This window comes from Falco cherrug, chromosome 3, assembly GCF_023634085.1.
Source record: "Falco cherrug isolate bFalChe1 chromosome 3, bFalChe1.pri, whole genome shotgun sequence".
Classification (NCBI taxonomy): Eukaryota; Metazoa; Chordata; class Aves; order Falconiformes; family Falconidae; genus Falco; species Falco cherrug.
The window spans coordinates 98,540,140-98,562,972 of NC_073699.1; the positions used below are offsets into that span (position 1 = coordinate 98,540,140).

Genomic DNA, 22,833 nt, shown 5'->3' on the forward strand with positions numbered 1-22,833 from the left:
GCGTCCAATCCATGCATTATTAAAGTTGATCATCATTTGAGCATGCAAGTAATTACAGAATCTAGGGCTGTTTCCCCCTTGCTGAGTCTTTGGCAGATGTTGGACCGAGAAGCTTTGTGGCTTAACAGTGTAACTGGGTTATCTAAGGAAGTGTAGAAACTACTAGGTGTGGTTGTTTTTTCCTAAACAGATGTAAAACTTACTAGCCTTTGAAAAAAAAAATCAGTTATTTTCTGCATTAATGTATTACAGTGTGTCTGTATAGATAGTGTATATGTATTTCTTTTATATATGCACATACACTGTAATATAATGTACCAGTGCTGCAATGTGCTAGCACTGTAACCTTAACACAGAGGAAATCTTGCAGCAAGATATCCTCCTCTACAGTTACTACTGCTCGAGCGTAGCAGTCTTGGGAATCTTGCTGTTGTGGTTCCAGGTGATTCATTTCCCGCTGAATTAGACGGGGGGTTTGTGCTTGCTGTAAGGACCTGGTGCCCTAGTGTAAATCCAGACATGCAATAGTCTTCATTCTCAGAAAAATGAGATGGCTTAAAGGTAACTCTTCATTTGGGTGTCAGTGGAGAACTGGTCAGGGCAAGATTTATTTCGCAGGTTTTACTGAATACTACAGAATACAGGTAAGTTATTTTAGTAACTGGTAAAAATGACAATTAGCTCAAGACATCAACATGTTTTCAAATTCATCTTGCTATAAATGTTGCCAGCTTATGGGCATCAGTTTTGCAACATTTCATGATACTGAAAAATTGACTTGCCTCCGTCAGTCCAAAAAACTCCTCCTCCGTGTGCATTGTGTAAATTAATCTAACGCGTGCTGCTGGGTACAACATCAAAATGCCTTTAAAACATTATCCTAGGATTACTTGTGTTCAGTGTAAATTCATGTACTACCTGAAGAAGCAACTCTCGACGTGCTAGTCATGCCAGACTGGCCCAGCCGGTTGCAGTGGCGGGGTGTTTTCAGTCCAGGCAGCTTGGTCAGCTGTAAAGAGTTGTGGATGTTGTACCAGTCACTTATCAACTTGTGATTAAACCAGAGACCTGCTGAGGGCAGGTTTCCCCCTGGTGTTCCTGGGTCCCAGAGAAGCAAGACCAATGTCACGTACAAGGCTACTCGCTGTTCGTGTTGAGGTTCAGAGTTTAAGATTGCAGCTAGTTAGGGCAAGAAACTTGCCTGAGCAACAGTGTCCAGTGCAACAGCCTTCTGCTGGCTCTGGATGCTGTTATGACTGTTTTCTTGTTAAAATGTAACTTGGATATTTGGCAGGGCTATAGGGACCAGTCACAGGGCAATGGAGTGTGAAGGGCTCCGCCAACAGCCTCAGCAGAGGTGAGGTGTGGTGATCAGCTCATTTCCATCCAACCCTCCTGAAACTTTTTTTCAATAAAATCACGAAGGATTTTAAAGAGTATTTTCTCACTAAGGTTACTCAGTGCTGAAGCTGGGCGCCCTGACTGTGGAGAAACGCTTGGGTACAGTAAAAGAAAAAAGGACTTTATATGGCAGATCACGTAAGAAGAGTGTTTAGATGTTTCCCCATTTTAACTTCTTATTTACTGCCAGGAAGCGTCCAGAGAAGAGGGTCCGAGATAATTTTGAAATCTGAACTCTGAAACTGCAAGCAAACACCATTACCCTGAACCTGCTGAGAAATCTTTTTGCCCAGGACGGTGGGGGAAGCATAGTCTTAAAGTCCCATTCCTGTGCACTTGAGCTACGGTACAGCTTTAGCAGAGGAATGTTTTCCCGCTGTGGACAATAATTTGTTTTGCTTCTGCATCTTCATTTTTAGTCAAAAATGGAGATTACTATTATTGCCTGTCTCCTAGCTGCTGTTACTATTTTTAATTTCACCCAGGTTTATTTGTGGTGTTCTGTTGGACAGGGTTTGGCTGGAGGATTTTCCTGTTGGTGACGATTCTTGGCACACGCTGAAGTCCGAATGGACTTTATCAAGTCAGAGTTAGGAGGATTAAGTGGTCTTGGCTAACAGGCAAAGTGGATGACAGCTCTGTCTCGCAGCAGTCAGGACGTGACGCTCCTGCAATCTTACCTTGATCTCGAGCGTTAGCAATTCTAGACTGAGCAAGACACAGACACACCACCAGAAACAGACTAAAACCAGCCTGGGGCTCGTATTTGAGGGTCAACTTCAGAAAAGCCAAAAGGCAGCTTTGTGTTTGGGGAGGGTTTTTTTAATGTTCTGCAAAAAAGCTGCAAACCGACACGAATACAGCTCAGTAACCAGCGCTGAGCTCAGTTAATAGACTGACTTCTCAATTCACCTGCTTGAGCCAAAGCTTGATTTTTCTTGTTCTTTTTCCAATTCCAAGGGCCGGACTCCCACAGCTATGTGAACGAGATAAGTCTTCAGGTTCCCAGCCAGTCTGAATTACGACAGAAACTGTCTTCGCTGTCATCGACCTGTACCGATTCTGCCAGCCAAGATGCAAGTGAAGGAGAGTCTCCAGTTGTTCAGTCTGATGAAGAGGAGGTTCAAGTGGACACTGCTCTTGCTGCTGTAACTGAAAGAAAGGGTGCTTCAGATGTTAGTGATGAAAGTGACTCTCAAACTATTTGAATCTTAAAACCATATCCTTTAAGAATGACTTCTGAATGAATGAACAAGTGAATGAAGAGCTTGCCTGTGTAACGATTTGCTAACCAAGCGTAACAGCCAGATCTTTTTACTTAGTAATACTGCCTTTTTACAAAATTGCCAGTCATGTGGAGGTTGGTTTTAAAAAAAAAAATAATTGCCTAAAGCACACACACTTTAACAGTAGTCTTGGGGCTCAGGGGAGCAGTAAAACTGTTGTATATACTATGTATAAGAGAATTAAGGGGAAAGATACAAGTTACCTTGACCACTAACCTTTAAATGGCTGATTGATTGGAAATACTTAGACTTGATGTGTAATGCCGAACCCAAATTGTTCCTTGCATGTTTTCAGCTGCTGCAACTGAAGATTTAGGATCCAAACCAAAACGCAAAGTTATTTTCTACTCTTTACTACCTACTGTCTGCCTACTGCCTTTGTCTACTAACGCAGCAGTGTCTTCTCTCTCACACTTCTTATTCAGGACCAACTTAGTTATCGTAGGTGTTAAGGAAAAAAAAAACCTGAAAAGGAGGAGAGATGCATACTGAAATGTTAACTCCTCGTGGAGCAGATATCTTAGCATTGTATAAACTTACTCCTCTTTCGAGATAAAATAAAGTATTTCTATCCCAACCATGTCTTTTACTTGATTACCCAAATATTTTATCCATGACAGTGAACAGAGGAGACTTAATTCAGAAAAAAAAATATGGTTATTTGTAAGGAGCACCAGTGTAATTTACTTTTCCGTGGTAAAATCTGTTTGACTACACTGATGCAAACCAGCAATTTAAGGGAAATAAACCTGAATGAATTATAAATTAAGTGCGTACATGTTATAAGCCATAGGACCTAGAGCCATCACCATCTTGCTGCCATTTTTTTTTCTGCAGTCATTTTTCTCTCTAATCTTGAGGTCTGAACGTGTCTAATGCCTGTTTCTTGTCAAGTCTCACACTCTGTTTGCAGGGATCTGCTCTCCTTTGAGAAGGCTCCTGGCTCCTGCTCCTCATGCACAGAGGGAAGGAATGTAAGCAAACAGCGTAAGTAGAAGGATGAGCTGGGATGCAGACCCCCTTCAGAGACCTGCCCTGACAAAGCTAGTGGTTGGGAATGAGGCGGCTGCTCGCCAGCTGGCAAGTGGCCAGTTTCCTGGAGGATTCACTCTTATCTCCTGTTACCTGACAAAGCGTTCCCTGACCCCTCTCTCTGGGAAATGAAAGCAATAGAAGCTCACTACCGACACTGAGGTATCCGCTATCTAACAAGGCATCCATTGAAAGAAATTTTTCTTGAAGGAGCTTACTCACTCACTTTCCAGAAGACAGACAAAATGTCCAAAAAAGTTTTGTTTTTTTTATTAAACCTCGTAGTACAAACCTGGAAAGTAAACAAAAAACTGGCAATAAACAACATGAAGTCTTTCCTTACAAGGAAAGAGAGCAGAGCAGCGCTAATAAATTAAATGTCAAACTGTAAGCCATAGTCAGAAGTTTACTGTCAAGAGGGAAAAGTACACAGCAAGGCCATAAAAACCAGACAACCACATTTGAAAACACTTGACTCTGTTTATGTTATTGTTAAATATTCCAAAACAGTTCAGTCTTCTGCAACAACAACCAACAAATTGTATTATAGGACTTTCCTGACAGTCACCACTGGCAAGCTCAGTGCAATATGGGTAGCTACGGTATTGTTGAATTCAATTACGAAACAAAACAGTTTGTGAAAACATTTTCCCTTTTTTATTCCACACATACTGTACACACAACCAGAAAAGGGCAACAGCTACTCCATTATTATTTTTTGTTGTTGTTCAGTGATGTAAGCAGCACTTATAAATGTTACAAGAAAAACCCTGTAAGCATCCAATCCAACCGATGAAGAAAGTGAAACGTAAGGCTTTTCTTCATCTTGTCTCTTCGCCATCCCTCCCCCCACCCCAAGAAAAGGCTCAAGTATTTAAAAAAATTTACAGGCATATGTACAAAAGGTGTGATTTTTTTTTTGTTACAACATGAAGAGAAAAAATAGACAAGATGAAAGCAAATGCATTTTCACATTCAAAAGAAATATGCAGACCTGCTAGTGGCTCTAGATGTGATCATATAATGAAACGAATTCAAAACAAAAATTAATGCTGGACTGTGTAAAGGTGTGAAAACAGCAGTGGAATGGAAATGGAATGTTAGAAAGATTGCACGTCTATGACAAAAGAAGCACTTATGGCTTCAATCACTTTTTTTCTTTTTTCTTTTTTTTTTTTTTTTTAAAGGATGCTATTGAAGGGTTTTTAATAAAGTAGCCAACAGCACCAAAAAATAACAGAATGGATTTCCTAATGAAATCAGGCACAGTTTTCCCTCACATGACTCCTCAAAGCAGGCAGTCTTTTTTCCTCCTTTTTTTTTTTTTTTTTTTTTTTAAAGTTTTTATTTTTTCCCCCTCAAAACAGATGCATAGTGATGTGCTGGTAAAAGAGAACATACTCCAAATCTCCTCCTTTTGCCTACAGTTAGGAAACAAAGTCCATCTTCAGCTGCCATAACCTCCCAAAGAAAGTGTGTATTCTCCAATTTAAAAAATTACAAAACTCATCTTGCCGTGACAGAATAAAAGACAGCCAAAGTAAAGCAATTTCTTTCAAGTTTTTGTCTCCTATCCCTTTTCTCTCTAGAAAAATCTGCTCACATGACTGGAGAACAAATTATAAAACACATCAAACTTTAACCTATTCAAAAAATGGGTTAAAAGCCTTTTTTCACAGTTACCAAAAAGGCTTTTTATTTTTTCAGCCATAGGGACAATACAAATTAATATTTTATCAGCCCCTTGCCGGTTTTAAAACAGTGAACATACGGCAGTTTAAAAAAATCAGACTGCTGTATCTATCTATTCTAAGTACAAAAAAAAAAAAATTCAACAGTTTAATGCTAAAACAAAATTAGTTCTCTAAAACCAGAAGAAAATCTTCTTTAGAGCTAGTGCAAAGACAGCTTGTATTCTACAGCAAGTACTCCAAACTATGGTATAATAATTACAAAAAATATATATAAATTGACAAAATGAGAGTGTTGGCATCTTCAGGATTAACTTGAAGCACTTTTGGATGAACTGGAGGATGAAAGCCTAGATGATGGCACGTCAACTGTCGCTCTCTTACGAGGTCCTCTTTTTGGTGTAGGCTTGCTGATACAGTTCTCAATGCTGCCATTTTTACCAGATACTTTTCCACAGATTTGATTGACTAGACTGATGATTTGTTCCTGTAGGGAAAGTGGGAGAAAAACCACAAAATTAGCATCTGCTCTTTCTCCAGTCACTTCTGAGGGACAGAGATGTAGTGCTGCCTTTTTGACTGAAAGCACCTAACTGGGGAGGGGGCGGGGGGGGGGGGATATCTATGTATTTGTAAATGATGCCAAAAGTTTCCTCCTGTAATGATTATTCAAAACTGGGAGTTCTGTAAAAAGTAAAGTACTGTGTAGTCCAAGTGCGGCCCCTGCTGAAGCTTCCCCCACCAAACTTAAAAGCCAGCGATCAGCAGAACCAGGAATTCTGAGCTCTGGCCACTGAGCGAGAAGAGAGCCGCTGGGCTGCAAGGTTGCTTCGCCAGGGTCAGAAACATTCTTCAGATACAATTTAAATCCCACTGCTGAACAAAGTTATGAACGCCATAAATTTAAATCCGCAGTAATATTGCTTGCAGTTTTTGTTATTTACTAAATCTTTCTTGAAAAATTAAGAAAAAAGATTCCACTTTTTTTTTTTTTTTCCTAGTGATGCTACTTTTGTTTAACGCTGTTTAGGGTCCCTGGGTGTCCCGGCGCTCTGAGCCCAGGCACAGGGCCAGCCGGCTCGCTGTCGCACAGGGGAAGGGGCTGCAGGTCCATAGCACCATGATGGGCAGACGCCAGGAGGCCCTGAGCTGCACACCCAAGTGCCTGGCCAGCCACGCCACCCCTCATCCTGAGGCTTGGGCGGGGGAAGAGAGGTATTTTTTGTAAACCAGCTGTCCCATCCTAGTAAGAATGTCGAGAAGTTATTTTCACGCAAACCTGAAAGAGCTTCTCAATTAAGTCTACCTAACAGCTCAATAGATTTTACAAACGGCATTGAACATGCAGGTTCTCTCTCCCCCACCACCCACAGCCCTCCAAAAAAATTCCGTAATACCCACCACACGTGTGGTTAGTATCTTTCAGAAATGTGGAAACCTTGTGACAGGTTTTTAAATTTGAAAAAAGTCATCATTATCATCCCATACCGAAAGAAAGGTTGTCTTGCCTTTCCCAGCACAGCCTAAAATATCTACTTTGTAATTATAAAACCTAGCCAAAATAATTATGGTGTGTGATTCTGCTGGAAGGAGCAGCTTTGAAAACTGCAGTAGAATTAACACATCTGTGAAAACACAGGATGTAAGGGCCTGAATAATCTCAAGCATAAGGGGAATACATTAAAATTTCTGATGAACTTCCTGAAATTCTTCAGTGTTTATCACATTACAAAGGCAGTTTCACTCTTGTCTGGGCTTTGTAGGTTGTACCTGTTTGTACCTACAGCACCTGGTACCAGAACAGAGTCTACAATTAAGATTTTCCTCAGACTCTGACCCGTTGGGTTTTCTCCCCCACAGCTCTACGCACAAACATCAGGAGCTGCTGACAAGCCCATCCCAAAAAGCTACTCAGAGCAGCACCGATCTCTTAAGAGCTGTTTTTCTCATTTCTCCCGCTGCTTCACTGTCCATTGTTCAGGCTGAGAGCAAAATGCTCCCCCAGTCTCTATTCCCTTCACGCACAGTGGCGCAGTGGAGGTGACTGGGCAGGCAGGGGGGCGTTACTCGGCTGTCCTGCAGCGCAGCATTAGCCCAGAGCCCACGCACGGTCCGAAATGACCATCTTGAGTTCTGTGCCCATTCATCATCACATGGGCCTGAAGCCATTCCCGGACCTCTCACCTACAAGTACTCTACAAGTCTGCTTAAAGAAGGCGCGGGCTGGACTGGAGTAAGTCAGCGTGCACTTTCAGTTAGCAACAGAGAGAAGTTATCCTAAAATACAGAAGTTACCCTGATTAACCAAAGTACAGCCTCAAGTTCTACACCATCCCAAAGCATTAAATGGCTTCTGTGTTCCCTAACACATATCCATGCAGTTTATGCTTCAGGTTTCATCTTTGTAATCATGTCTCCCTCTATTTCTTTTACTTAGATCATAATAAAGCACATTCTTCCCACACCAAAAACACCCCAAGCACAGTCTCCTGAGGTCCTGGTAGGACAAAGCCAGCGTTAAGTCTGCTCCCAAGGTTTCAGTGTCAAAGCTCAGCAGCATCACAAAGCTGTATTGCACAGACCTCATCGTAACGGTACATCATTTTCAGTCCCCGACAAGACTTCTGTTTTTCCACATGCCGCAGGGCACACTCCAAGCAGAAGACAACATTTTCATTCTCCTGTACAACCTGTATAAAAATACGGAGGTAGGGAATCAAGAAATGCAGTAAGCTCCAAACTGTAACCATTTTAGGTGCACAGTGTTGAATTACTGTCTGAATTACAAACCTCTGCTTTACTACAAGTTAGTGGAAGGAGGCACAGACAAGCAGCAGTACGCACTGTGAAATGATTCACCATGTGCAAGAAGAAGAAATTACGTATCCCCTTTTGAGTGCTCGTGTTGGCAAACATTTATACTTAAAACAAAACAAAACAAAACACCAAACCCACACACCAATAGTAACGAACGCCAAATCCAAATCATGATGTGTGCGTAAAGCTTGATCGGTATCTAAAATGTAGCCTAAAGGTTTCCTGAAAGCAGCCGGATCCCATTACTTTAAACGCTGTCTCGAATAAGGATAAAATCAGCAGCTTCGCCACAGGATTCCTCAGCTACTGTCTCGTTCAGCCAAGGTCACATTTGCTCAGCTGGCTGCCTGCCAAGCCTACACATTCCGCTTGGAATTCGACATCCGAGTTGCTTTTTGTCCCTTACCGCTGTTCAGAGTGACAAGGAAAAGCCTGCCCCTGATTACGCTTACTCCAGAGCAAACGGACCAGAGTTAAGAGGTTTATGATTGGCTGGTTGCTTTTTTTTTTTAAAGAAACTAATTTTAAAAGTTCCTTCAAACTAGCGCTGCTGAAACAGTGGTGTGAGGACACATACAGACCGAGCATATTTTATCCTAGGGAGGGAAGCGGCTAGATCTCCTCATTTAACAGTTACACTGCATTTCCATTGAAAGCCAAAAAAACCCCAAAAGATGACAGAAAAAAGGACTGAATATGGACTCAAACGCAGTGTATTATGTTAATTTAAATAACTGACTTTGGAATTATGTGGTGCATAAGGTCGTGGGAGGGGCTTTGGTATTTTTCATGAAATTGCTGTATTTCTAGGTGTTCTGCATACAGCTAAAAGCCTGGAAGTGTCACCACGGTGGTTAGCACACCTTTAAAAGCCAGTGGGCGGTTACTTCTAAAAAGAGACAAAATTTATGGGCAAGACTTCTATTTTTGAGCAGACAGGTTGGCAAACGGCATCTTACCTTGACGGACAGATAGATGGGATCCATCTACCCTGCAGGTTGGCTCGCAGGGCAATGGTCACAGCACGGGCTGTGCCTGCACGCCTGAGACCCGCGGCACACATCTGAGTTGCTAGCTCATCCCGAGAAATTTCTGCCAGGGCTTACTACTGCTGGCAGCCTGGGTATCCCAGAGCAGCTGAGCCACTAGGTTATCCCTTACCGGGGGAGGGAAGCTAACTCTCGGTGTTGTCTCCTGCCACCGCTGCCCCAGGCAGTGAATGTTCCGCCAGAAACCAAACCAACATCTCTGCATCTCATGTGGGATGCACGAGACAACTCCGTAGGCACCTGCTGTCTCTCCAGCCCTTCTAGTCCGTCACGGGACGTCAGAGCAGGGGGGACAGCACCCCAGCGGTGGCAAAGGATTTTACTCACCATGGACAGATAGCACAGGTGCTGACAAATCTGACATCTTCTCTCTGACGTCTCTAACTGCAACCACTTTCGAGGCTTTTTCTTTCCATCCATCCCCATGCTGCTGCTGTCGTGGCTGCCGTAGCGCGCTGAAGAATGGAGACCTGCCTCGTAAAGCTGCCGCCGCTGCCTCAGCTCCGTGTCCCTGTGGACGTTTAATGCAATTAGACCTCGGCATCGCCTCGTACCACCGCAAAGCCATGTACAATCACCCCTTTACCACGCTCATCACTGAAACCTTAGCTCCACACAGCAAAGCCCTGAGTGTTGGTGGTTGGTGCCGTTCCCTACGCATGGCGAGAGCCAGCACCACGGGGACTCTGCCTAATCGCAAAAGCTATCTCCGGGTCTTAACAGCGACCGCTGTATCAAGGCAGTGGTTCTCAAACTGCTCCACAGAGACCTGGGGACTGCCGAGTACTTCCTGGAGGTCGGTCGATGGTTGCTCGGGGCCATGTGGAGAGTCGGGAGGTGTAGCTAAGGTGACATTCCCGAAGTTGCCAAAAGCCACCTTGAAGAGGAGGAGCCGTTGCTGTTCAGGAGTGACAAAGCCACCTTCACCAGGAGGCAGAGATGAACCAAGAACCTGCTGCCACGAGGTGCTTCAGGCAGGAAAGGGGAAGCAGGGCAAGTGATTGTGCCAAAAGACGAAGGTCTTGCTGTACACCCAGGGGAAAAAGAAGAGGTCAATTAAGGATAAAGACTAAGCCCTCCAGCCGCCCTTCGCCCACGGCGTCCGCAAGGTGGACAACACTTCCTATGCCGAACTACACAGCATTAGGAGAGCAGGTCGGGTTGGAGCCGAGTGGAAGACAGCAAGTGTGGAGTGAGCTGAGCCGATGGAAGGGGACAATAAAAAAGCTCACCACCAGACACAGCTGAGGATGGGTGGAGAGCCAAGCTAAGCAAATGGCATGGGCAAACTGAGCAACCAAGGCAGATCAGGAGAGGAGGCAGCAAAAGGCACAGAACAAACAAGCGAAACAAAACAAAGGACAAAAAAATATGGTAGCGTTCCACTTTGGGTTTTTTCAGCTTTTGTTGTTTGGGATTTTGTTTTACATAAGCAGCCACAGGAAGGACCGATATCCTCCAGAGAATTCCAACCTAAGCATAAGAACAAGTTTGAGAACCACTCTGATAGAGGTCGATGTGATGGTCTAACAGCAAGCACCAACATTTCTGTTTCACCTTTCGCACTCGCAGACTTTTCCTCTTCAAGGAAAAAAAAAATACAAAAAAGAAAAGCACTTGGAAGTGACGATTCCCATAGGGAACCAGCTGCAGGTAAAGCAGTCAGCACACCTCTTTGTATTTCTTTCTGAACACTAAAATAACACATGGGCTGTTTTTCCCCTTCAATATGTCACTGGAATTTTTCCAAATGAACATGCTAGTTAGTTAAATACAGTTTGTAGATTCCATTCATCAAAACTTTCTTGACATCTCGAGTATCAGTTGTCACAAACTTGAAAGATAGGTAGCAACTACATGGTAGGGAACAAAAGAGAAGATCATTACACAGGAAGCCAGGCAACATTATATTTTCTTTTTTTACCTATCTTAAGAGAAACCCTAAACATGTTTCCTTAACACTGGAGAGAAAAAGGAGCAGGAATTTATTTTTTTTTTTCTTTAAAGTGTTCAGGTTCTAATGCAAGATGTGTTAGCACCCATGCGTAAGCTGCTCCCTTACTCAGTGGTTTAAATGAAGACAACTCTCTGCATACAAAGTACCTTCTGCAACTGTAGCATAACTATCTTGCTGCTGAAGACCAGGGTTCCTGGTGCAAAACCCATTACAGACATGGGCTGACAGTGGCTACTGTGATGCCAAGAGACTGAAAAAGTAAAGAAAGGTATTTAAGCGCTTGGCACCACGTAGTTCACATAATGCATCAGGAAATCTCGACTCTCAGCACCAAGAATCAACAAAATAAAAACCCAAGGCAAACTGTAGTTTAAATTCTTTGATGGTGCCCAAAGCAGGGAATTCTTAAGAGTTAAGACATCCTAACCACGGGCACGCTCACATCAGACACAGCAAAGGAAACTGCTTCTTCCACATGTGGCTGTCTTCAGGTCTCTCTGCTAGGCTTTTGCTTGGTTAAGTAGGTGCAAGACACGCGTCTGAAAGGGTGACTTACGTATCCACCTCTGGAGTCTGCCAATGAAAACAAAATAGGTACAACAGGCCCCCAATTCGTTACCTGAGCTCTCCAAGAAGTGATGATATTGTACTCAGAGTCGGTCCGTTTTCCTTTTTTGCTTCTGCTGTTGCAATCTGATAAAGTAACTTTTCCATTGAAAATGGTTTGGCTATACGTCGTCTCTTCATTTCCTGGGACAGAAATAGCCAAATTAGTTCTTGAGCAAATTTGAAAATAAAAAGTTATCAAGAGTGAATTCCATGTAGCAAAATGTAGCCTTTTAAAACAACCAAAAGTAAAAGCTTTCCAGATTCTGAATTTAAATGAAGTATTTATGGTCTAACTTACATCCAGCACTAACTTCACACTGAAATAAATGCTAAATAGAAATCAGTCCTTTCAGTGGAAAGCCAGGTGCCCAAGTGCTCTGCTGCATTGGGTCTTGCTGTCAAAATGACTACGAAAGAAGATTTTCCGCATGTGCTTTAGGTGAACAAATGCCGCAGAAAAAGAACTCAAAAACCTAACCCAAACGCATGCTACCAGTCACAATCAACGGCTTTCCCAGAGGATGCCCTGCTGCAAGTTGGTTCCAACGTCCTGTTTTCGTTCAAAGTCACCAGCAGAGCACAAAACCACAACCTTCGATTGCACGGAGATCCGCAACGCATGATGGCACGTACGCTAAGAACTCAAAACTCAACTCATATGCTGTCTTTTCTTAATATGCTTTACTGCGAAACATAATGAAGAGAAAAGATAGGCGAAGTCTGCATATACAAAGAGAATGAAGCAAAATGCAAGTACTTCGGTGTCGCCACATTTCAGGTACACCCTTTTTTCAAAAGCAGAACATTAAATTTCCTCGGCGGAAAAGACAAGGATAGGAGAGATGTCATGACAATGAGAAAAATTAAAAGAAGGATGCCCAGACACAGATTAGCATGCAGGTCACTGTAAGCGGAGGAACCAACAAACACCTCAAAGTTCTCTCCCTAAAAATGCATTTTTCCTGTGGAGGCCAAGAGGAATAACACGATCATTTATGCTCAGTAATACACCGTTGGCGCTCTCAGCCATCCCGTAACAGCTATTCCTCTGACCTGCCTGATGCCCGGGACTGCTGTTATTTTGCATCCAAAAAACCCAACTACTAGCAGAACAGGCAGCTTTCAGGGAAAAGAGGCAACAATTAAAAGAGCAGGCTGCAGTTCTGCTCAGTTCTGCCCGTTACCAGTTCCCCTCTGTTTAAGCTTCTCAAGCCACGCTTTTCCGGGCAATACGAACTGAGCGATTTTGGTAGCTGAAACCCTTTCGCTAATTCTTACATAGGTAAATTCCTTGATTCACTGCGCAGCTGGGAAAAGCCTAGGGAGCTCGCGGTGTCTGACAAGGTGTGCCTTGTTTTATAGAGACTCAGGGAGTTTCAAATGACGCGAACGCTAGAGTGTGAAGGTGCCGGTTTGCTTAGGGGTTAAGCCCACCAAATACCCACTCGGCACAAACAAAACCAAAGATTCATCTTCAACTTTTTTTTTCCCCCTCACCCTGTTTTGTAACCCTGGTTTAATGCTCTTGGTACTTCTTTTATCAGAACCAACGTATCATAAAATTCAGCATTTTTAATAGCACTGATAGCATGCATTGAAGCGGTAAGTAAAATAGATGTCGTAGAATGGGTTAGCAACCTTTGGTGACTAAAAAGGGTTCCAAAGAGGCTCTCAGGTAAGCCAGGTGTTCTTCAGAACCTGTTTGCTCCGCTAGACCCTGCATGGGGCTGGAACAGCCGCGCTTTTGGGAGCAGTACGAGAACATTTTTTGCACATGAGGGTCGCCTGGCACATTGTCCGAGTCTGCCTAAGACAAGCCATCCCGAGCCGGACCAAAAGCCCGCACAGGCAACACGGAGCCAGGAGTAAAGGCCACAGCGGGTGGCTGGAGCAAAGAGCAAGGTGCGCTGCTGCCGGCTGCCACCTCGTCCGCCCGAGCCCGCACGGGCCCCTGCTGGGTTTAGCACAGCTCACCGGGTCTGTGCATTGATCTGAATTTCTCAATCCACGTACATTTGTCTCTTCCATACAGTGCCCGATACACAGATAAGCATTTTAAACCAGATGTCTGTTTGCTTTTGACCTGCTGCCTAATAATTTCTTTTAATGGCATGTTTTTCAATGTTACGAAAGTTGGCAAATATTCATACCGTAATTATCATCACCCTGCCACTTGTGATCTGGTCTTACTATCACATAACATCTCTCAGGCATTAATTTTCCCAGCTGAATAGTCCTCTCACATTTAATGCAGAGGCTAATCCATACCTTTAATCATACATCTCTGCTGTGGCTTTTTCTAGTTCCTCCATATTCTTTTTGCAATTCAGGACTCGGAATTGCACCAGGATTCAAGCCACGGTCACACCGAGAGCCCATGCAGTGCCACAGCGGTGTTTCTGCTCTGCTGTCTGTCCTCTCCTTGCAATTTCTAACACTCAAGATGTTTCTTAGGGTTTGTTTTTCAAACCTCTCCCGAGCACATGGCTGGCAACTCCATAGGAATCCAAAGACCTCTTTTCTCAGTAGCAAGAGCTTGTTCAGAGCCCACTGCTGTGTCTGTCAAATTAGGATTATTTTTTAAAATTTCAACTTTAACGTTTATCAATACTGAACTTCATCTATGGTTTTTTCACTCCTATCACCCAGCATCATGAAATCTCTCTGTAACACCTCATAGCTTTAATTGTTGCTGTCTTTACCATTAATATTCTCAGTATACAGGAATATTTTTGCTGTTCACTTCCCTTTCTAGGTTATTTACAGACAGGTTGAACCGTACTGGTTTTAGTCAAGACAGAAAGAGCCCTCCCTCCAGGATAAAACCTGACCATTTGTTCCCATCCTCTGCTTCTCTAATTCGGCTATTTTTTTGGTGTGTGAACTTTCCCTCTCAACCCACGCCAGGCTAATTTCTTAAAGAGCCTTTTCTGAGGAACCTCTCCAAAAACCTTCCAGAAATGCTCACAGACTCTGTCAACTGGATCCCTTTTGCCCGTGCAGCCTTCCAAAATCTGCAAGGGCCAGGGGCCACGACCTCACTGCAAAAGCCGTGATGATTGTCCTGCTCTTGTCCATTTCTTTCTTTCTTTTGGCCTTTAGGAAGTTGGTCTTTGAAATCTCTTTTTGGTCTGCACTTGTGTGCATTTACATGCATCTTACTAGAGCGATCGTTTCACTTGCATTTTCATCTTCTGGACACAAAAGGGAGGGTTTGGTCTCATTTCGAACTCCTTTCTCCTGGTGTTCAGCCACGCCAAGTTTAGCAGGGGGGTGCCTTCTGAGGTTTGTTTTTTTCTAGCCATGTGCATCTGTTGTGTGCCTCTAACGCGGCATCTTTAAGCAATTTCTACGCTGCACGCAAACACTGAACCCTTCTTTCTGCATTCCCAATTTAACAAGCTGCCTTGGCTTTACGTGAGGCTGTCTTTTGAAATGAAACACCACAGCAGCGTGTACTGTGCCTGTTGCTGCTTTTTCAAGGTTCATAATCGCTGCTCACCATCACAGCACAGCTATTTGATAGGGATGTTCTGAACTGGGCTCCACCACTGCTGAGAAGTGAGACGACGGCTGCTTCTCCTCACACGGATCTCCTGACTAGCTGCTCCCCAAAGCCATTTTGCTTCTGGCATCACCCCCCAACACAGCCGCTATCCCAGCTAAGGGGAGGAGACCAGCACTTCCCATTGCCATCGTCATCTCCCGTCCTCCCAGGTTTTCTCCCCTCCTACAGTACGACACAGGCTATGCCCACACCATCCAGCATGGCAGAGCAGGGGGAGTGGATGTGCAGAGCGGTACAGTCGGTGCTGAGGACCCAAACGCACCACCAGACACGCGGTGTTTACTTTACTGGTGGCTTTACTTCAGAGCAGCCTCGCCTGGTCCTGTGGCCACGTGGCCACCAGTGTTTGGAGGACATCAGGTGCACTTCTGGAGCGCGTCCGCCCGCGTGGTTCCCTCTGAGAAGCACCCAGCCTGCGCAGGCTGACAGCTCTGTGACAGGAACCAGGCAGTGGGAATCCTGTGGCGTTGCAAAGGCACGTTCCTCTCCCAGACTAAAACTTCAGGGGCATACGTGTAGAATCACAGAATGGTTTGGGTTGGAAGGGACCTTGAAGATCATCTAGTTCCAAGCCCCTGCCATGGACAGGGACGCCTTCTGCTAGACCAGGCTGCTCAGAGCCCCGTCCAGCCCCGCCAGCAGCAGCACAGTGCTAATACCATGCTTTTCCTACCTAGGACGGGAAGATCGGGGCACAGGGCTTCTGTCACTGGTGACAGAGTTAAACCTGGCTTACCTGACCGTAGCTCTGTTCTGCGGGCAGCAGTTCTGCCCTCACTGGATGACTAACTCCATCTTTCCTACGTACTTCGCCCTCCTGTACTGCAGTACCGAGTCTCCTCTTCCCACCAAGTTGCCGGCAGGCCCTATACTGCCAAAGCCTTCCTTTAAAACCAGACATTCCTCCTGATTTCCAAACCTCTAGACCAGAGGGCATTTACCCCAATATCCTGTTCTCCTGTTTCCTAAATGAGTTTTACTGACTTTGCCCAATGCCTTATTTGAGAATATGGAGTTATTCCTTTGCCATTCCAAACAAACTCTTCCACCGCACCTGTAAACCTCCTCCTCATCCTTAGTTTAAAATTTCAAGAGCTCTTACGGTGTTTTTTACAAACCAGCAAGCTGGTTCCACGTATGGTTTAGGTAAAACCTGTCTGTCCCTTTACACACGCTTTATACAAACTCTTTTATTCCAACAATTACCCCAACTCCTTATAACTGAAATCAATGCAATTTCAGATGCAGATTTTCATTTTTCCATATATTAAAGGAGATTGAGCAGTCATTCAATACAGAAATGAAACAACATTGTTTAGTGATATAAAGAGAGTCACTATAAAAAAAATCAGGTCACAGCATCACAAAATGAAAACAGAGTTGATGTATCAAACAGCTGAAAACCATCCATATTGCTGTCAAGAACGGACAGACAGGAAGGTACAGTTTTTGTCAGAGTTCATTCACAGTCCAAAAGGGGAATCTTGCTCCTTACACAGAACGTCTCACAATCTCTGAAAAGCACAATGCCAGCCAGCCTTACAAAATGGCAAACTGCCCTGTTAAAGTGAAGGAACCAAGGAAGAACTTCCAAAATTTAAAGGAGTTAAGAACATTGGATAGCTTGAGGAAAGAAGTGGAGCGGGAGGAGAAGGAAAAGAACAATGCAATAGGTGTTTCCAGAGTTATTTTGATACAAACACAGATCTGTGGTTCTTGTAAAGTTTGTGAAAGCTGTGCCTTCAGTTTCCAAGGTGGGTTATCACAGATTGGAATCTGCTGGATTTTCAGTCAGCTTATATTTACCCAGTGCAAAGCTCTTAAAAATTAATCAAAAGAAACTGTTCTTCAGAATTTGAGGCACCAAGAAGAGTTTTTTAATTGCTGCATAGTGATTTTTGTCTCTTACAGGAGTAGCATTTTCACAATATCAAACGAGTTCAGTAGAGTAATAGCTACAGCATATGGAGTTAATATACTTGTGTACCTTCAGACAGAAAAGGTTAGCTCAGAATACTCATTCCTTACCTACACACATATACAATTCCCACCTTCCCCCAAAATAAATCTGTAATAAAATAACCTTTTATTTCAAAGTAAGTTAATATACAGTTAGTATAACCAGGCTGGAAGAATTCCATTAACCCTAAAGAACCAAAACCTAAATGTGGACATATTACATTTAATTGCTTACTAACCACTTGGTCTGAAGCTGTAAATGATAATTTACTAGTGGCTTAGCTATAAAACACTACCAAAATAGCATCTGTAACCCATAGCGTATTTGAGGAGGTTAGGAACACAGTTAGTGACATGTATTCTTTGTCCAAGGATGCAGAAATGTAGCCAAAATCATGACGACTGGACAATTCACCTGTTTGTGTCTGCAGGCAACCTGCCCCGGTTAGTTGCGTGACAAGGGAACGGGAAGGTTTTTTTATTACATCTTAGTATCGGATGGGCTCCTCAGCGAACCTAACGACTTTCAAGTCAATTAAAATTGAAATTGCCCTGATCAACAGCTTTTCCTGAATGAAGGGGCAGAGAAAGAAGCAATACAGCTGTGAGTATTAACTGACTCTGCCTATCATAGGAGCTAACAAGCACAGTTATTCAGATATTTGCACCTGAGATTCTAATGGTTCTAGAAAACATCACTTTAAAAAAAAAATGTAATAATACAATATATTATCATTAGCTCTGAAGGGATTTTTGAAAAGCTTCCTCGCAAACTGGTCTGCAGGCATAACATTCTTCTGAATTTTTCAAATATACAGTGGATTTTAGCTCTCAATTAACAACTCGGTTGCTTTTCTGAAAACACTGGATCATCTTACGCCTGGCAGAACTTTTTAAATTTAGTAAGTCCACAGAAATAGACATAGTTGTACTAGTCTCACACCGCTACTGATCCTGGAATGTCTGGTTTGCTGTCATTTTAGATGGCAGGGCCGTGAATCCATTTTAACTCCTTTTCTCAACTTACCTTGGCTGTTTTAAAGCCCATACTTGTCCACTGGGTGGTAGCAAAGTGAACTGTTTCAGAGACACTATAGCCACAACACACTTTGGACACAAAGGATCCAGGAAAACAGACCACAAACTGCCCGCTCTGCTGTACAGTACGGTGCACCCTGATCCCCTCCTTACACAAGATTTCTGGGGAGATCTGGAAAGACATCAAAGCAAAACAAAACAAGACACACACACACACACACAAAAAAAAAAAAAATTAGAACTTTCTTTAACAGTTAGATTCCCTTCCTTACTGGGTAATGCCACATCCCACTTGTGGAAAAAAGCTGTGCTCTGCTAACAGCTCTGCTCCGTGCGCTTTCCCTCTTCCCTTCTGCCCATGCCGAAGTTGAGTATTTGGAGCATGAATTACAGAAGTGGCTCTTTTGAAACCAACAGTTGAAACCTTCCCTTGCCAGAGAATCTCAAACACAACGCCCCAAAACATTTTCATCTACTACTACGGGCAGTAAAGCGGGCCATTCGGCTTGGCACCTCGATCTCCTCAGACCTGGCACTGAACCCACCTTGCTACTGCTCTTCTGTTAGAGGATGTGAACATGGCTGGCCAAGGGAGTCTTGTTTGTCGTGGGCTCCCTAATTTATACTTAAATGCACCGAATGGAAATTGTTATCCACAAAATATAGAAGAGAGCCAAATATACTTTGAAATCCTTTGAAGTATTAGGCTTCTCATATCCATGCTGGCATCATAAAATGTCAATCATGGCAGATAATTGATTATAAAACACTCCCTTTGTGAGGTTAAATACATTATGGACAGTATTAAAAATGGACATTTATTGCACTGTCACATTTATTTTTATTTCAACATGTGAGCCTTGTTAGAAAAATGCCACAGGGGTAAACACTGCAAGCAGAAAGTAGCCAGATTTTAACAACAGCCTCTGCAGCATGGTAGTACAATACAAATCCAAAATAAATCCCCAAGCAACCAGCCTTGGGTTCTCGGATGGGAATACCTCTCCCAGTGTTATAACCTACCATTACATTACTTTCAAGCATTTCCAGCCCTGGAGTGCCATTGGCTTGCAGCAGGGTATGTACCACATCATCAAGTTTGTTCTCCTCCGCAGCAGGAATGCAATACCTGTTGTTTCATCAGAGGAAAAGAGAAAGATTTACTGTGGAGTAAATAACGGGCCACAGCTACACAGGAACAGGCAATTCAGACCAGGGCATTCATTAAAAGAAAGAAATTAAACACAGGCTTTCCCACACAGATCTTTTTGGTGAAATGCTGAGGTTTCGTAGAAAGCTGTTTATTTAGACTCAGTCTGATGGCGTTCACTAGATGCCAAAGGACACAATATCCCCAAAACAGAAATGTGAAAACTCAGTGCTCTGTACAATCAGAGGAGAGACATCAGCAACAGAATGATGATTATTCTAATGGCACCAAAACAGCTATTTTTGGGCAGAAGCTTGCATCTTGTGAGCACCAATGTATGTTCTGTTATCTTTATTGTAAATGGTTGTATTTATTACTGTGCATCAACCAAAGGATCTTTATATTTAATAATGTTTTCTGTTTGTAACAACCAGGAAACCACAAGTCACCTTTACTGTTAGCACACAAAGTAGCCTAAGACCTTCTTGCTTTGCTTACTAACCAAATCCCACATCCCTCCTCTCCCTTGCAAGAAAAGAAAGACCTGACTAAGAGCAGCCAAAGCAGCAGGAGAGATTTAAAACTCTGCTGGGTATGTGCCGAGCTGCACATCCTCCTCTCCTTTAGCAGCCAAGGAGGCAGCTGTCCTCTCTGTGCTCACTGCCAGCAGCATGCTCCCTAGGCAGAAGTGACAAGAAAGAACAGAGAGTCTCAGGTCTTGGCTTCACACATCCAGGGAACTGCTGTTTTGCTGGATGCAGGGAGGTGATACAGTGACAACTGGCTGCTACTCTTGATTGCACCCCGCCAGAAGGGTAACGGTTCATGTCCACCCAGAAGACACCTCTTCCCAAGGTCTAGTAGCTGGTACCTGACAACTGTGAACTGAGCGGTGCAGCTTGGTAAGAAAAACAATGCAAATCCTGGGATTCCCAAACCTGGAGATGCTGCCGTGCTATGCTTTATGTGTGACATTACTTTATTTGGATTTGTTATGCTCAGGCAAGTAAAAAGCATCCCCAGGTTTATCACGCCTTGCCAGTTCACTTCAAGCAATGAGACCTCAACCTGAAGCCCATCTGCCCCCAACACCAGACACACACACACACTCGGAGCCCTTTTTCCAAACCTGGCGACAAGAGAATGAATCTGGAAAGATTTGGGGCAAAGGGTACAGTTCACTCTTCACTCATTGGTCCCTCCATCAATTTCATCAAGTGTTCTGCTGGCCTTATAGACCTTGTTAGGGTATTTACTTACAATGTGCAGGAATATTAATTCTGTATGCATCATACAGAGTTACCCTGCAGGCCGTAGGAGGCTGTACTTCCTATGATTTGACTATTTCCTTACTCTTCACCATACTGATGATAACTTTGATTTGTCTTTGTTGAACTTCAAGTCAAGAACGAAGAGATGACGGATAAACCTGTTTGCCCAGGTTTACACAGACTGACTCCTTACATCTCTGTTGACAATGAACAGGACCTTGCTAAGAAATCCTAGGGTTACAGAGTGCTGAAGTGCAAGAACTACATCTTGATAAGGATCAAGTCCCAACAGCAATTTTATATGCATGCCATGTATCAAATACTTTGTAGTACCTGTGTTCCTAACAGTGACAGTTTCAGAACACTCCATGTGTGTAGCATATTACTCCAGTTACACTGTGATCACAGATTTTAAACAGTGATGGAAATATTTCACATTCCAACCCAGAATATGGCAGAGCCCACTCCTCCCTTTTAAAGTCAGAAAATATAGCTGGAACAGCCAAAATATTCAAGCATGCAGTCCCTCCGGAGACGGGACCAGGAAAAACCATGGGAAGGATGTGTGAGGAGGGGAGGCAGCGCAGGAGTGCATGGGACTATCGGACTGCTGGCAGGACTGAGGAGAATTGGGGATACTTTGCAACTGTGGTATACACTGCAATTTCACTAATTTGCAATTCTTGATGTACCTATAAAAATGGGAAGTGAGCAGCCGGTATAGACTTCTGAGTGTCTGGGGAAGAACAAGGCTTTCTTCTCTCTTTTAACGGGCACTGAGGACACCCCTCCCAGAATAAAAAGGTTAGGTCACTGACCTGCCCTGCATGCAAATTGAGTTCTCCCACTTACTGTTCAGGAGGTAAAACCTGAGAGATTAGAGAGTGACCTGAGCAATCTGCAGGTAAATGAAGCACCACTGATTTTAGTACCACAGGGATCTGTCCCTGGAAGAGAAGACTCGGGGATGCTGGGTGGACTTCACAAGACAGAGGAGAGCTTTGGTGCCCAGTGGCCTGCCTTCGTATCACTGAAGCAGCCACTGAAAGCAATGCTGTCAGGGCTACTCCAGGTATTATGTCAGGCTGAGAGTTATTAAATTCATCTCTTCCTCCATAAAGTTGGATACTTTATTGCAGTATTAAAAGTTGTAATGAGTTAATAATGAATACTAGCCTGACAATTCAGCCTGGCCGCCTTGATGAAGAATAAGCTTTTACAGACAAAGGAGTTGCACTTCTTCCTTCTTATGAGTTATTCCGGCTTACTCACCGTGTTTCATGAAGGCAATCATCCCAACTACACCTGAAGCTATGTCCTTCCACGTATAAGTAAGCCCATCAAGAAAAAGCAAATGGCTTCTTTGGTTTTATTCTTCTCAGCTTGGAAAAACAGGAACAGTAGCTTTCCTAAAACTTTGGCTGGCTGCATTCAAGCCTGTTCAATCCCAAAAGGCGCATGCTTTGACAGGCACAGTATGAAGAGTGGCCTCAGAACTTAATTAGGGGATTCCTCAATGCCTTCTGTTTGGAATTTACTGTCATTTAAGAGTAGATGAATGTCATAGAGAGAAACAGACTCACCTAAGGTTGAGGACAATGGAGCTTGCTCAGCATTTTGTCCTGATAGTATATTATCATAAAAGATTACTGATTCACGGAAGAGGGAGAAGAGCCATGAAATGCCAATGACAGAAACTGACAAACTCCCGGGTCTGCAGCATAATCCAGTGTGTACCTTTACCCCCTGGTATGATCACACACAGAGTATTTCTCCAACTTAAATATTTAGAGATGAGCTCCTGCTTTAATGGTTTCCGCCAGGATTTCAAAGCCTTTTTTTCTGGGCTGTGTACTTTCCCAGTGACAGCTGGGTCAGCACCCCTTGCACCATCAGCAGCTGAGAAACATTAAAGGTAACGGCACCAGTACACACTTTGCACATGAATGAAGAGCAGCTGACACTGCCACTGCCACCATGGGGACTTCTGGGTGCAAAGGGGGCC

The 22,833-nt window shown here is 43.6% G+C and overlaps 2 protein-coding genes across 5 annotated transcripts in view; one reads left to right on the forward strand and one right to left on the reverse strand.

Moving 5' to 3' along the window:
• DTNBP1 (dystrobrevin binding protein 1) overlaps positions 1-3,264 on the forward strand; it is a 72,536-nt gene extending 69,272 nt beyond the window's left edge. For both annotated transcript variants that reach the window (XM_055704457.1, XM_055704456.1), the window contains one exon: positions 2,362-3,264. In XM_055704457.1, the coding sequence (XP_055560432.1) occupies positions 2,362-2,609 (248 nt within the window). In that variant the 3' untranslated portion in view covers positions 2,610-3,264. The remainder of the gene's footprint in view (positions 1-2,361) is intronic.
• A 703-nt stretch (positions 3,265-3,967) lies between these two features.
• The window catches only part of JARID2 (jumonji and AT-rich interaction domain containing 2), a 100,236-nt gene continuing 81,370 nt past the window's right edge, over positions 3,968-22,833 (reverse strand). For all 3 annotated transcript variants that reach the window (XM_027799163.2, XM_055704455.1, XM_055704454.1), the window contains 6 exons: positions 19,431-19,536; positions 18,397-18,579; positions 11,853-11,983; positions 9,604-9,787; positions 7,993-8,100; positions 3,968-5,897 (listed from right to left, as the gene is read on the reverse strand). In XM_027799163.2, coding sequence (XP_027654964.1) covers positions 5,721-5,897; positions 7,993-8,100; positions 9,604-9,787; positions 11,853-11,983; positions 18,397-18,579; positions 19,431-19,536 — 889 coding nt within the window. In that variant the 3' untranslated portion in view covers positions 3,968-5,720. The remainder of the gene's footprint in view (positions 5,898-7,992; positions 8,101-9,603; positions 9,788-11,852; positions 11,984-18,396; positions 18,580-19,430; positions 19,537-22,833) is intronic.